At 36.1% G+C, this 15,382-nt stretch overlaps 1 protein-coding gene across 1 annotated transcript; it reads left to right on the forward strand.

Moving 5' to 3' along the window:
• Nucleotides 1–13,370: 13,370 nt before the first annotated feature.
• LOC119806531 (taste receptor type 2 member 140-like) lies at nucleotides 13,371–14,402 on the forward strand. The gene has a single exon (XM_038318307.2). It carries the CDS (start codon nucleotides 13,371–13,373, stop codon nucleotides 14,400–14,402), a length of 1,032 nt encoding a protein of 343 aa, XP_038174235.2.
• Nucleotides 14,403–15,382: the final 980 nt, after the last annotated feature.

Here is a 15,382-nt window from a genome sequence, read left to right on the forward strand (position 1 = left end):
CATGTTCAACTTCCTTAGCTATCAGGGAAATACAAATCAAAACAACTTTGAGATACCATCTTACACCTGTCAGAATGGCTAAAATCAAAAACACCAATAATAACCTATGCTGGAGAGGATGTGGAGTAAGGGGATCATTCATCCATTGCTGGTAAGAATGCAAACTTGTGCAACTACTTTGGAAATCAGTGTGGCGGTTTCTCAGGAAATTGGGAGTCAACCTACCTCAAGATCCAGAAATACCATTTTTGGGAATATACCCAAGAGATGCCCAATCATACTACAAAAACATTTGTTCAACTATGTTCATAGCAGCATTATTTGTAATAGCCAGAACCTGGAAACAACCTAGATGCCCCTCAACTGAAGAATGGATAAAGAAAGTGTGGCACATCTACACATTAGAATACTACTCAGCGGAAAAAAACAATCATATCTTAAATTTTACATGCAAATGGATGGAAATAGAAAACACTATCCTGAATGAGATAAAACAGACCCCAAAATATGAATGTGGTATGTACTCACTCATTAGTCGATTCTAGCCATAAACAAAGGACCTTGAGCTTATAATTCACGATCCTAGAAAAGCTAAGTAATAAGGTGATCCCAAAGAAAAACATATATAGATCCTCCTGGAAATTGGAAGCAGACAAGATCGACAGGTACATGTTGGGAGCATAGGGGTGAGGCTGGGGTGGGGGAAAGGAGAGAGGAGGAAAGAGAAGGGACAAGGTGTATATTGGGGAGAGCTTCGGAGAGTGGGATTGTTGAGATGGAGGAAGGGTGGATATGCGAACAGGGAAGAAGATATCTTAATTAAGGGAGTCAATTAATTTGGGGTTGGCAAGAGGCTTGGCTCTAGAGGGGTTCTCAGGTGTCCACGGTGATGTCCACAGCTAGGACCCTGGATAGTGGAGGAGACTGTTCCTGACTTGGCCTTGTCCTGTAGTCAGACTTATGACTATCTTGAATATCACCATAGAACCTTTGTCAGGTGAAAAATGGAGATAGAGACAGAGACCCACATCGGAGCACTGGACTGAGCTCTCTAGGTCCAGTTGAAGAGCAGGAGGGAGAATATGAGCAAGAAAGTCAGGACTGCCAGGGGTTGGTCCACCCACTGAGACAGTGTGCCTCATCTAATGGGAGCCTGCCAAAGCAAGCTTGACTGGGACTGAACTAGCATGTGATCCAACTGGACTCTCTGAGTGTGGCTGACAATTCAGGCCAACTGAGAAGCCAATGATAATGGTTAAGGGGCGTAGTCGACCGGTAGTTAGAATTAACCAGACCAGCTCAAAACAATGAATATAGTTTAATAATAGGAAAACAGAGAGACTCATACAACCAGAGTACCGCAAGACTCACACAACTGGAGTACTGAGCACCACGAGGGGCGGGCAATCATTCCCTGTCCTTCTTCCCTCACCCCAGGTGGCCACGCCCTAGCCAAATGTGATTGGCTGAGCTTCCCCATTATCTCCCCCTTTTGTCTAAACAAGATTGAACCAAACCCAATACAACTATATACTAAAGGAACAAATACTAAATATAAAATTACAGGTAACAAACAATATTAAACAAGAAACATATAACAAAAGTTTTACTAAGCATTCTATATCAAGGAGTCTAAATAATGTATTGAAATTGAGTTTAGCTAAATCATGAGGAGGGTAACTACAATTATCCAATGTTCAACTCCATTAAAGATCTGAGAAGGGAAGTAATATTACTTGAACAACCAGGACGTACAAACAAGAAACTTTTAAAATATGCAATAAATGACCGAGACAACTGACTACCTGGGCAATCACCCAAAGTCTCATTTGCAGTGTTGAGTCAACCACCTTTGGCTAAGGCCTAACCTAACTGACATACCATTTTCAAAGGCAAGAAACTTTTTAGAACTATCTTACCCTGTCTTGGAAGGAGAAGACAATCCTGTAGTTATCTATTTACGGATACTCTGTATCTCTGTCAGTGGTGGAGGTATAAGCGTTTTTTTTTTTTTTTTTGTCCAAAGGCCAGTTCTGCCAAGAAGAAGACAAACTCCAAGTGGAGTGTCTTTGGTGCTCATCATTCTCTCTGGAGTAGAACAGTGTTGCCAGGAGTGATTGTGTCTCACTAGCACAGAACTCTAGGTTAGATTAAAGGCCATTTTTTACAGCTCTTCAAAGAGGTTGAAGATTATACTATCTATACTAAATATTTGTATCAGTATACAAGAATCGATACAATATAATTTTCTAAAATCAATAACTCACAAATAACACTCTATTATCCCATCACCAATTATCCCTCTTTTTGTTTTTAAGAACACCTTTGAGCCTTTGAAATACCTCCCGCATCCCCTCAACCCTATACCAATTATAACCAACCCCTAAATGATGTCCCTAAACCTGAGGGCAAACTCTGCTGGGAGAGGGGACATCAACTGGCCAGAGCCTTAAAGAGCTACAAAAGATCCCGCAGTCAGGCACCAAATGAAGGGGCGTGGTTGACCAGTAGTTAAAATTAACCAGACCAGCTCAAAACAATAAATATAGTTTAATAATAGAAAAACAGAGAGACTCACACCTGCCAAGCGAGAGAGTAAACAAGGGGCCGACAAGCACTCCCCTTCCTTCTTTCCTCACCCCAGGAGGCCAAATGTGTTTAGCTGAGCTTTCCCATCATAATGGCACTGGGATTTGTCTCTACTGCATGTACTGGCATTTTGGGATCCTAGTCTATTTGGATGCACACCTTCCTAAGACTGGATGTACTGGGAAGGGCCTTGGACTTCCCACAGGTTAGGGTACCCTGCCAACTCTTAGGACTGCAGTGGGAGGGGGAAGGGTGAGTGGGGGAACAGGAGGAAAATGAGAGGAGGGGAAGAAGTGGAAATTTTGAATGGTATTATTTATAAAGCAATAAAAAATAAACCCTAGCAAAGAGCTTATTTTTTTTTTAGGAAAGATTAATAGCAATTATCCTAAAGCAATAAAATTAACCTTATAAGAGAACTACATGGATTTTCCCCTGAATTGTATGTGATGCACCAAAAACTGAAGTCTGTATCTGTATAAAATTATATTGATGCAAATAAATAAAAAAATGGCAGGTTACAAATAAAAATATTTAAGTAAGGTGGATAAAAGCCCTTATGTCTAAAAGGCATAGGTATATGCTATTTTCATGGTACTCGGGGATTTTAAAAAGGCTCTTAATACAGTTATTGATTTACAATATGCAGAAAGAGGTTTTTTTTGCATATGAAAACCTCTGAATTTATATCAGATTATAAATAATTGACTTTGTTATTCATTCAGTTTCAAGTTAATCAGATATATGTCCCATATATATAACACACATCCAATCCCATATTTGTCTACCAGGTTTCCTAGCACAAGGTAGTGCTGAAATTGATCTATTATTGGTTGAAAGTGTGCCAAAGGCCTCAGAATTTCATAAAAAACATCATGTTATGAAGGGGCGTGGTCGATCGGCAATTATGATTAACCAGACTAGCTTTAATATATAATATTCAGCTTTAATAAAGGAAAGAAAAGGGAACTTACAAAAGCAAAGGTTCCAGCAAGGAGCACAGGGAAAGAGGGTCAAAACAAATAAACACGGATCTTTTAAAGGTATTTGGAGCCCTGGAGGGGACACGCCCCTCAGACAAAGGGATTGGTCAGCTCCCCCATCAATGTTACTAGAAAGCTTTGAAGAAAGAGTTTTCTATTACATGGTAACACATTAAGGAGATTATAAAGAGATGTCCTACCTGCTCTCTCTATAACCAAATACCATTAATTGCAGGGAATAACCCAAAGGGTACATAAAGGAATAAAATCTGACTGATGAATGTGTTCCACTTTACAAAATCTAAAAAATTAAATAACTATACTAACCATTGACACTTATTCAGGTTTTCAACGGGCAACTGCCTTGGGCTCAAAAAAAGGGCTAATTCAGTAATCATACATTTTTTAGAAATTATGGCCATCATGGGTATACCTGCAAAAATAAAAGTTTTTTGCTTATTATAATATAATGCATATTGCAGGTATACCAAATAATCCTACAGGAAAGGCAGTTATAAAAAGATCAAATTGAACTATAAATGATATGCTAAACAAACACAGAGGGATAAAAATTACCACCCAAAATAGATTACTTATTGCTATATTAAACTTAAATTTTCTTAATGCTAATGAGAAAGGAACAACGACAACTGAGAGACTCTGGATAATAAAAAAAGTTTTAAATCATATCAGTCAGTGTATTTCAAGGATTTGTTGACATCCAAAACTAGATGTGCTATGTTGGTAGGAGTTTCCATCTTGTTTCTACAGGAAATTTGCTCCTATTTCTGTTTATAATATTTAATATTTAATATAATATATAATATATACCTATGCAAGTTATTTTGTCAGATTGTATGCATGCTGTTTCTACCCCTGTTTAAGACATTGTATATATTGATACAAATTTAGGATATATTTATATTATTGAGTTATACATTTCTACCTCTGATTAAGATACTTATACATTGCATATTGTGTACATCTTGAGGTCATTGTCCTCATTTGTTGCACATTTGTTTAAAGATGGTTTAATATTCCAATATATAGTCTCAGTTTTTAAGTTATATAAGTGTTAATTATAATAGGTCAATAGTAATCAACGTTTGTCAAACTTATAGTTAGACTAACCAGGTTCTTTAGATACATAAAGATTGTATTCTACATAGATATGTAATCTTCAACCACTTCAAAGAACTTCAGAATGTCATATAAAAATAACTTAGGGTTCTTTTGATGTGACGCATGATTGCTCCTGTCAGCAACGATCTATTACTAGGGATGCTGAACACTTTCTGAGATATATCTTAGTCATTTTATGTTTTCCTTTGAGAATTTTCTGTTCAGATCCATAGCTCATTTTTAAAATTAGGTCACTTGTTTTGACTCTGTCCTTTTTGAGTTCTCTATATATTCTAGATATTAATCTTCTATCAGACATACAATTGACAACGATTCTGTGCTACTCTGTGGGCTTTCTGCTCCCTTGATTGGCTGTCTTGTTTTCTATTATTTAGAAATTTATAATTTACCATTTACTAACAATAATACAAAATTAATATAGTGAATTGACATGATATTTTACAAAATATAAAACTGACAGCTTGGAAGACTATAACGTGCAAATGTGAGGTGAGCTACAATTCTTAATAAATAAAAGTTCAACTATTTGATATTCCTCAATAATACTACAATACAACTTTAAAAAGATTTAGAGGTGATATTCTCATTCCCAGGAAAGATTCTTTTCCGGAAGGAGTACCTGCTAGTTCAGAGCAAGTATACAGCAATGTCCATTCATCCTCTGTTCCACCAGTCTTTGGTAAAACCCAAATATATTTATTTAATAGTTTTAAGGAAATGACACAAGGCATTTTTTTATAGTAATTTCTTCTCAGGAGACTGTGAGTATTACAATTTATTCATTGTCTACTAGAAGTAAGGAGAGATCTAGAAGGAAGCCTTCCCTCTGAGTTACTTACAATGGTTTCCCTCATTCCTTAGGACAGGAGGAACAAATGTGATTGTGTTTGGTCAACTTCCACATTTATGAGTTTCCATCATGTATTCAATAGTAGATAAATACAAATTCACTCGAATATCATGAGTCAAAACTCTCAAGAGCATTGACATGTAGATATTCCTCAATGGAACAGAAGTTCTTGAGTCTCCATATGTTAGTATAATTTAATTTCTGGAAGTTTTAGAGAATGTGACCATTTACCTTCTCAGGGAAATGTTTCCTGGTACATAAGTATATACAGATCTTTAGAACATCACAAGATAAATTCATCAACATCCATTCAATCACCACATTTAGAATATTCCTGTGGTTCATTTTCATCAAAGAGGTTTAGAATTCCTTAGGCTCTGAACTCTTTATTTTTTAAATTTTCTTAAAAATTTGTTCTTTAGCATAACATCTTTTGATCACATTCATCTCCTCCAACTCTTTACAAGATCCATCCCTCTTTCCTAATTCCCAACTTTATTTTCTTTCTTTCTTTCTTTCTTTCTTTCTTTCTTTCTTTCTTTCTTTCTTTCTTTCATCTATGTATGTATGTATGTATGTATCTATCAATCTATCTATCTATCTATCTACTATCTATCTATCTATCTATCTATCTATCTATCTATCTATCTATCTATCTATCTATCTAATCTATCTATCATAAGGAAGGAGCCATGTCAGGAAGATACAAGCAGTATCTTGTAGTTGGAGGCTGTTTATTTGTTCCCTGTAGTAGGAACAGTCGGCTGCATTCTTGCCCGGCTTCCACATGCCTGGATAGCTTATGCCCCAAAATAACAACACACAAACTGTATTCATTGAAACACTGCCTGCCCCATTAGTTTCAGCCTCTTATTGGCTAATTCTCACATCTTGCTTTAACCCATATTTAGTAATCTGTGTAGCACCAGGAAGTGGTGCCTTACCAGGAAAGATCTTAACCTGCATCCATCTTGGAGAAGAGAATCATGGTGACTGTCTGAGGTGTCTGCCTCACTCTGCTTTCTTTCTCACAAAATTCTGTTCTGTCTACTCCACCTACCTAATTTTCTGTCCTATTAAAGGACCAAGGCAGTTTCTTTATTAACCAATGAAAGTAACACATAGACAGATGACCCTCCTCCATCATTTCCCCTTTTTCTGTTTAAACAAAAAAGAAAGGCTTTAACTTTAACATAGTAAAATTACATATAACAAAACAGTTATCAAGCAAGAATTACAGTTACAATATTTAGATCTATTTTATCTTTTATCATAACTAAGGAAAACTAAAACTGTAACTAACCATTCTTCAACTCCATCAAAGACTCCAGAAGGATATAATATTACCTAAGTAAACAAGAATTAAGCAACTTCCAAAACTCTAGAAATGACAGAGACATCTCACTGCCTGGACAGTCACCCAAAGTTCCTCTGTACTGTTGGGGCATCCATCTTCAGCTTTCAGGCCCATAGTATCCAGAGACCTTTCCATGAAGCAGGAAATTTCAAAGGCAGTTCAGTCCCTTTTTTTTTCCTGTGTCCTGCAGAATGTCTTGTAGACTCTTTCACGAGTCAGGAACCCTGATAGACCATCTCACCTTTAGGCAAGTTCAGTAGTCCTCTTTCTGCAGGTTCTTTGTGTCCAGTTTATGCAACAGTCCAGGCAAGAGCAGTTTCTTGCCCAAATTGCTATCAAACTCCATAAGGAGCCTCTTCGATGCCCATATTCCTCCTGAAGTAGCTTGGTGCTGCCAGGAGCAGACGTCTTATTGTCATGAAAAGCCCTAAGTTATTAAAACATTAAATTCCATATTCTGTAGTCTTTGAAAGATATGAAGAATGCCTATCAAACTAAAATATATCTCTATATAACTAGAAAATCTAACATGACTACAAGCTTGACTATTATCGATGATTATCTATTAACCTATATTTTTAATTATACATTACATTTTTAAATGAACTACACAATCATAATACCTTAATCAAGATCAGAAATACATATACATATAACAAAATTGACCTTAAATTTATATCAATGAAGCAAAATTTATATCAATGTAAATTATTCATATCTATATCATATCCCCCTTTAAATGTAAAAGAACATTTATAAACAATATTTGGGAACATGGGCACAGTTTTTTCTCTCCAAACTTCTTCCTGCTATATGGGGGCACTGTTAATCAGGTCTTTCATGGTATATCCTGTGTGCTAGATTCATCTCAGTTGACAGTTGAATGAAATAATTTTTTGAGGGTATTCACAGCAACCTTTCAGAAGAGCGTGGCCTATCATACCATATTGGGATAGAAGCAATCCACAGAGTCTCATCCTCTGTGAAAACAAAAGAAGAACTTCCAAAGCATCATAACTCTAGATCCAAATTTTGAAGTCAAGGTATTTTCAAAATATCTATGTTGGATTAGTTCAGCAGCATTTATAAACAAATATCTTTTAGCAGTTGTTACTCCTTCCTCAGCATTTAAACAATACAAAGAGAGCATAATAGCATACAGTATCAAGATTCTCTGTGTATTTTTCATCTTTGTGTAGCTTTATTTTAATCTCTATTTCTTTTATTTTTACTTTTTGAGACAGGTTCTTTTTATATCTCTGTCCAGGAATAACTCTGTAGACCAGGCTGTCCTTGAGCTCACAGATATCCACTTGCCTCAGCCTTGAACTCACAGAGATCTGTCTGTCTCTGCCTCCTAGGCATTGGGATTAAAGGTGTGTGCTACCATACCATGAAGTCACAGAGATCAATCTACTTCTGCCCCTTGAAGTCACAGAGGTCAATCTACCTCTGTCTCCCCAAGTGTTGAGATTAAAGGTGTGTACTACCACACCCAACTACTCTCTTTATTTTCTTTTTTTACTTTAATAACTTTAACTTTTAGCCTGCATATATTTTTAACACACTGTAAATCATTTTGATTTTCTTCATCTTTCTTTTTTTTATTGTCTCTCTCTCTCTCTTTTTCTGACTACATGAGTCTTCATGGAGAAGACTAAAACTGTGGCTTTGATAGCTGGATCCGGCCCATTCCTTAGCTTTCCAGCCTCATGGCTGAGGTACTGGTTGTAGCTATTTTTATTGCCACAACTCTATGGCGTTTCAAGGTCCCTGCCAGCAAGCAAGCTGCAACATTCCGCTCACAGACCACACTCAGTCAGACTGCCTGCCTGAAAGAGTCAGAGTTTGCCCTGGCAGGATGGCACAGAAAACTGGCATTTTAAAACAGTGCAGCTTTTTTCCTGCTATGGCTGAAAACCGAAAAGCATGCGTTCAGCTTTTCATCAACACTGTTTAAGTGTTTCGTGGCAGGACCTCTTAAAAGAGCTGCTAGGTTTTGCAGCTAAAGCTGAGTCAGGAAGCCTCTCTTAGATGAGAGCCCTTGCTTCCTCTAGCAATTAAAGCAGACCTGAGAAATTGCTGCTACCAAGAAAACATGCTTTACTCTATTCTTTCCCAAGCTTTCTCAGGCTTTCTGTGGATGTAGTTATCCATGTCTGGGTACCATTTTGTTTAAACAGAAAAAGGGGAAATGATGGAGGAGGGTCATCTGTCTATGTGTTACTTTCATTGGTTAATAAAGAAACTGCCTTGGCCATTTTTTTCAAACTCTATTTTTTGCACCTGAAGTGGAGAGTTAGAAAAGTGGTTTTGATGACATTTCTGGCATCTCTGCTTCTCTTGTCTTTGAATATTTTAGTCATAAATAGACATGTTCATGTCTGGATTAATGGACATGGAGAAAATATGTCCTACAGTGTTATTTCAAGCATCTCTGGTCAATTCTTTGGGCTTATTTTATTCCACAACACTATGATCACCCTCATCCCCTTCACCATGACCCTGATTACTTTCCTCCTGCTATTTTTTCCCCGGACATGTTTTAAGAAAATGTAGCTCACTGCAAAAGGCTCCAGAGATGTTATCAGCACAGCCCACATGAAGACCTGGAAAATGGTGGTCAACTTGTTACTGAATACCACTTTTTTTTTCTGTTGCTTTTCTACTATTTTGTAACAGTAACATTGAGGCAAATACAATAATTTTGTTTTTACAAGCTCTGGGATTTGCTTTTCTTTCAGCCCATTCATGTGCACTGATTCTAGAGAACCAATGTCGAAACAGGCCTTCCTTTCTATGTGGTGTCGCCTAAAGTATAGGTTTGTACAGTTCAATGAGAAACTGTCTTCTCCTTAATACATATTTTTTCCAAGGGATTACTCAGTTTATAAGTGTTACATTGTAGAGATGATCATAAATGGAGAGATAGAGAGGGAGAGGGGTCATTTTCCAGGCAAAGCATTTATTAGAGTCAGAGGAGCACTGGGCTTGTTAAAATGACAGGCTGCTTACGTGGGATTTTCCTATGTATGCTGTGAATACCATTGGCTAATAAAGAATCTGCTTTAGGCCTATTACAGCACAGAACAGTGCAAGGTGGGAATTCCAAGGAGAGAGAGGAGGAGAGAGTAGGCAGAGTCAAAGAGAACACAGATTTTTAGAAATGGGTCAATTTAAGATTAAAGGACTAGTCAATTTGAAGAATGAGCTAATAGGCCAAGCAGTGTTGTGATTAATGTAGTTTTGAGTGAATATTTGGGACAAGGCAACTGGGAAATTAATGAGTAGCCTTTGCCAATAGGCTGCACAGAGAAGTCAACTGTACCATACTCCCAGAGAAAGCAGGTTTTCTATTTTAAGGTTCTGTTTTCTATCCATCAAAGGGAGTGGAAATGGAGAAAGTGTTTGGCAAGGATAGAATGGTTCTGCTATTAACTGATATCAATTAACTGGGCTTAGAGATTTTGTACTTCCATTGCATGAAACAGGTTTTCAAACAAACATAATGCAATCACAAGAAAAGTTTAAACTTTGATCCTGTGAATTGCAGATTATTTTAAAAAAATTATTATTTTAAAAGTGAATGGACCCAAACCAGTAACTTGACAAAAGCTTTAAACATGAGGAAGGGCAGAGATGAGAGCAAGGAAAGAGATACTGATTGAGGGAACCATTATGGGGTTAACAATAAACCTGGCTCTAGAAAAATTCCCAGGAATCCACAAGGATGAACCCAGCTAAGACCCTAAGCAATAGAAGAGAGGGTGCCTGAACTGGCGTTGCTCTGTAGTCAGACTGATGATTATCTTAAATATCACCATAGAACCTTTGTCCAACAACAGATGGAAACAGAGGCAAAGACCCACATCAGAGCCCTGGACTGATGTCCAGAGCTCCCAAAGTCCAGTTGAAGAGTGGAATGAGTGAGAGTATGAGCAAGGAGGTCAAGACCAGGAGGGGTTCATACACTGAGAAAATTAGCCTGAGCTAATGGGAGCTCACTAATTCCAACTGGACTGGGAGTTAATGAGCATAGAATTAAACCCTGAATGGAGTTTACAGTTGGGGCAGACTGAGGGGCCACTAACATGGCAATGGGATTTGTCTCTACTGCATATACTGGCTTTTCGGGATCCTATTCTCTTTGGATGCATACCTAGATCAGCCTAGATGTAGTAGGTAGGGCCTAGGACTTTTCACAGGGCAGAGTGCCTTGCCCTCTCAGGATTGAAGGGGAGTGGGATGGGAGAGTTTGTAAGGGAGTGGAATGAGGGGAGGAATTGGGAATTTGGATTAGTATTTTTAAATTAATAATAAAAATGATTTTAGTAAAATCTCATATACTTTTCAAATGTGGATAATGTCACTATCATTACATTTCTTATTGTTTATTTTATATGCAAAATGCCATTTAACATTATCTAGTTAGTAAGAAAATTCCTTTCCTTATTTTTTATTCATCAAGAAAATAGAAAACAAGATATATGAGATATCCAAGAGATTCATGATCAAAATATTCATGAACTGTGCCACTCAAAAAGTGACTGAATTATCAACATATGACTTATACCTTTGCAGAGTGCCCTGCACTGAGAATGGTAGACTATGCTTGTTCTGTAGCTCTGTTTTTGCTGCTTTGTCTCTTGAATATGGGTTACTACTTTCTTGAAGGAGTGCCTTGCATCCATTCAGTAGGAGTTTGGGCTCTTTTCCTACAACTGTGTCAGAGACTTTCACAGCAATCTTACCACTATCAATACAGTAGCAGTTTTGAATCTGAACAAAGCAATTTGGCCTACAGAGTCCAGCAGCTACAGCTATTCCAGTAGAATTTCAAATGTTTGTTTAAGGTGGAGAAGAGGGGCTCAGGGAAGCTCCTGGGCTGGCTTTGCTGCCTCCCATGGATACAAGCTTTGTCACTTTTCCTAAAGGCCTTGAAGCTCTTGTACTAGCATTTGCTCCACACCGCCCCACCCTCAATGTGTTTTGCATTTCTCTTTGTCTTCTGTCTTTTTGTTATGGGGAAAGAGCCATCCCATGAGGACCTTTCTGTGTTCAGGTATGTCAATGTTTCTTTCTAGAAATTTTGTCACTTTCTTTGTTCACTATTGCTCCAATTTTCAGTTGTAATCCATTTTTCACATACAATTACCTTTGCTTTTCCTTCAATCTAAACATTTTTTTAGTGCTATGTTTATACAGGGACTTATCAACTAGCCCAGATTCCTTCAGTGCTATGTCACATATAGCAGTGTGTACCACTAGGCCAAGTTTAGTATGTTTTTGTCATATGTTTTTCTGCTTTCGTATTTTAATACTTCTCTTTTTGTGTTATTGCTTCTTTGACTATCCATTAGGTCTTTTTTATTTTTATGTTTTATTGTTGTATAAATATACCATTCAAAGAATTGGAAATTATCCATTAGTTCTTGAAGAATATTCCTACCCTTTGCTCTCTTCCCTGGCTTGACTGGGCTATGTATTTTTCTTTATATGACTAGATGCCTACAGTGACATTACAGGAGCAAATGTCAGTCCAAACTGGAGGGAAACAAAAATAGTGCCTAGTGCTCACACTAGTGAAGGAATCAGATGCATTAACGAAGGTAGGAGACATGGATAATGAAAAGGATTATTGTGCAAATGAATTCATGTAAATTTATTTCTTCTTTGTAACAGAATAGGTATTATTCCATATTTATTTACATGTATTAATAAGATAGTCTCAAGTCTTTAGAATATTTACATTACTACTGCACAATCAAAAATGAAAGTAATCTCCTAACAACTAGCATATTATTAATTGTAAGTGAAATGCACAATAAATTTTAAGTCGATGATAAGCCTGAATTATTATGTAAGAAATGAAAGGATTATAACCTAAAAAAATACATACTTATGAACTAGCATATATTAGTGCATGGATATGTATGCATGCATATATGACTGTATAAAAAGTAAAATTATTAATCTTCTCAGGCCCAGTATTTGAAGTATAACTAACTATTTAAGATTGTTATGTAATTGTTTGCTTGTAGAAAGAACTTTGGAAAATATGTATAGATGCATAACTGTCCTCATTTTGAAATAGTTAATGGAAAATTCTGTTGCATAGAAGTTAAGATATTTTGCTTTTTATGTGAGCTAAAATTTTATAATTTTGCTTGTCAGAAAATAAATAATTAAAATTTAATATATGAACAGGAAAAACAATGAAGATAAATTTATATGTTTTGAATACAGTACATGAGAATTCTGCTTTCTTCAGCATCAACTATGGAGAATTCCAGTCCATTGTGTGTAAAGTATGAAGCATCTGGATGAAGCACAGCTGGGCTTTCTTGCAAAGTATAAGATTTTTTGTGAGAAACTCTATAAACCACTTCATTAGAAAATTTGATGTTTACTTGACATTGTACATACAAGTTCATTTAATTAGTATGTAATGATTCTCAAGAATCAGCTAGACATACCTAGGAAGACTGTACTTACAAATATTTTGCATTATAGTAGAATTCTGAACATTCTCTTGGAGACAATGAATGGTGTCCTACATTACATGTTATTAACTACATTAAGTGTGGAATTGCTAATAGGAAATATAGGCAATATATTCACAGTTTTGGTAAATGTTATGCACTGGTTAAAGAGGAGAAAGATATCTCTCATAGATCAGATCTTGACTACTCTAGCAATTTCCAGAATTTCTTTGCTCTTTTCAATAACTGCAGGTTTATTTGTATCTGAACAATACCCAGACATAATAATAACTAGAATAATTATGAGACAAATTTGTATTTTCTGGACAGTAACCAATCATTTCAGTATCTGGCTTGCTACATGTCTCAGCATCTTCTATTTTCTCAAGATAGCCAATTTTTCCAACTCTATTTTTCTTCATCTAAAGTGGAGAGTAAAAAAAATGATTTCAGGGACACTGTTGGCATCTCTGTTTTTCTTGTTTTTAAACATTTTAGTTATAAACACACATTTTGATCTCTGGATGGACAGAATCGAAGTCAATACATTCTTCAGAGTTATCATAAGTAATTATTCTCAAGTTCCTGGGCACATTATACACACCAACACTATGTTCACACTCATCCCCTTCACTGTGACCCTGACTGTCTTCCTCCTGCTCATCTTCTCCCTGTGGCGACATCTGAAGAACATGCAGTACAATGCCAAAGGCTCCAGAGATGTCAGCAAGGCAGCCCACATAAAGGCTCTGCAAATGGTGGTCAGCTTCCTGTTACTGTATTCCTTTTATTTTCTCTCACTTCTTTTGCAGTTTTGTAACATTAAGAATAAGCAAAAAAGCTCAGTTTCTCTGCTTTTCTGGGCTATTGGAGTTGCTTTCCCTTCCATCCACTCCTGTGTCTTGATTCTGGGAAACACTAAACTTAGACAGACATTTATTTCCGTGGTGTGGTGGCTGAGGTGCAGGATCAGTGATGTGGAGCCCTCAGTTTCCTAAAATGTGCATCATCTTTTGTATTTTAGAGGAATGTTAGTTCTTAATGAATTATTTTTGTATAAATTTCAACCTTCTATACTTCATTTGTAATATTGTGAATTGTGTAGATTAGGTACTGCCTTAACTATTACAGCCCTGGCAGAAATTACGGAAATACCTATGCTGTTATACAGGAATAAATATGAATATGGAATAAATAAATATATGAATACATATTAGTAAAATATAATTTGTATATAGAATGAATCATTTTGATGTTTTTAAATGTTTTATGTTAATATGTAAAATACATGTGTGTTATGTATTCATGTGCCCTGTATTCAGTGATGCCAAATCTGTCATAAGCATTCTGTGAATCTTTAGAAGGAAACTATTCCAATTACTAGGCTTGTTTTATCCACATTTTTCTTCTTGAATATTGTTTATTTATTTGTTTTCACATTGCAAAACTGTTGAATCTATTTTCACATGTATCTCAGATACAATTTGGTGGGATCACATATGTTATAAAATGTGTACATTTGTAATAGGAGGAGCATGTTATAGTACTTATTCAAACTCATTGACATTTGAATATTTCAGACTTTTTGAATATTGTTGAATAAATTCATTTTTGAAAACAGGTTTAAGGACTGAATTGGAAAACAAGAAAATTGTGCAGCTAATAGTTGTTTGTTATTCTTTTGATTAGGAAACAATGAGGAAAGAAAGTACTATATATAGTGTTAAGAGAAATGCTCTGCTTTGTAAAATATCTGTGGTTGAATAAATTTTTGAGATGAAACTTATGAATTTGTAATACTAACAGTCAAAGATGGAGTTCAGAATAAAAGAAAAACTAGATAAGAATCAAAGTATAGATTTCTTAGTGAAAATAGTGTAAATATCAATGACAGAAAAAATGTAAATTGCATAATAGTAATATTTCAAACACAATACAATCCACAAGACAGTAATAATGGCCATACACAGCACAATTT

Source organism: Arvicola amphibius, chromosome 2, assembly GCF_903992535.2.
Source record: "Arvicola amphibius chromosome 2, mArvAmp1.2, whole genome shotgun sequence".
NCBI lineage: Eukaryota > Metazoa > Chordata > Mammalia > Rodentia > Cricetidae > Arvicola > Arvicola amphibius.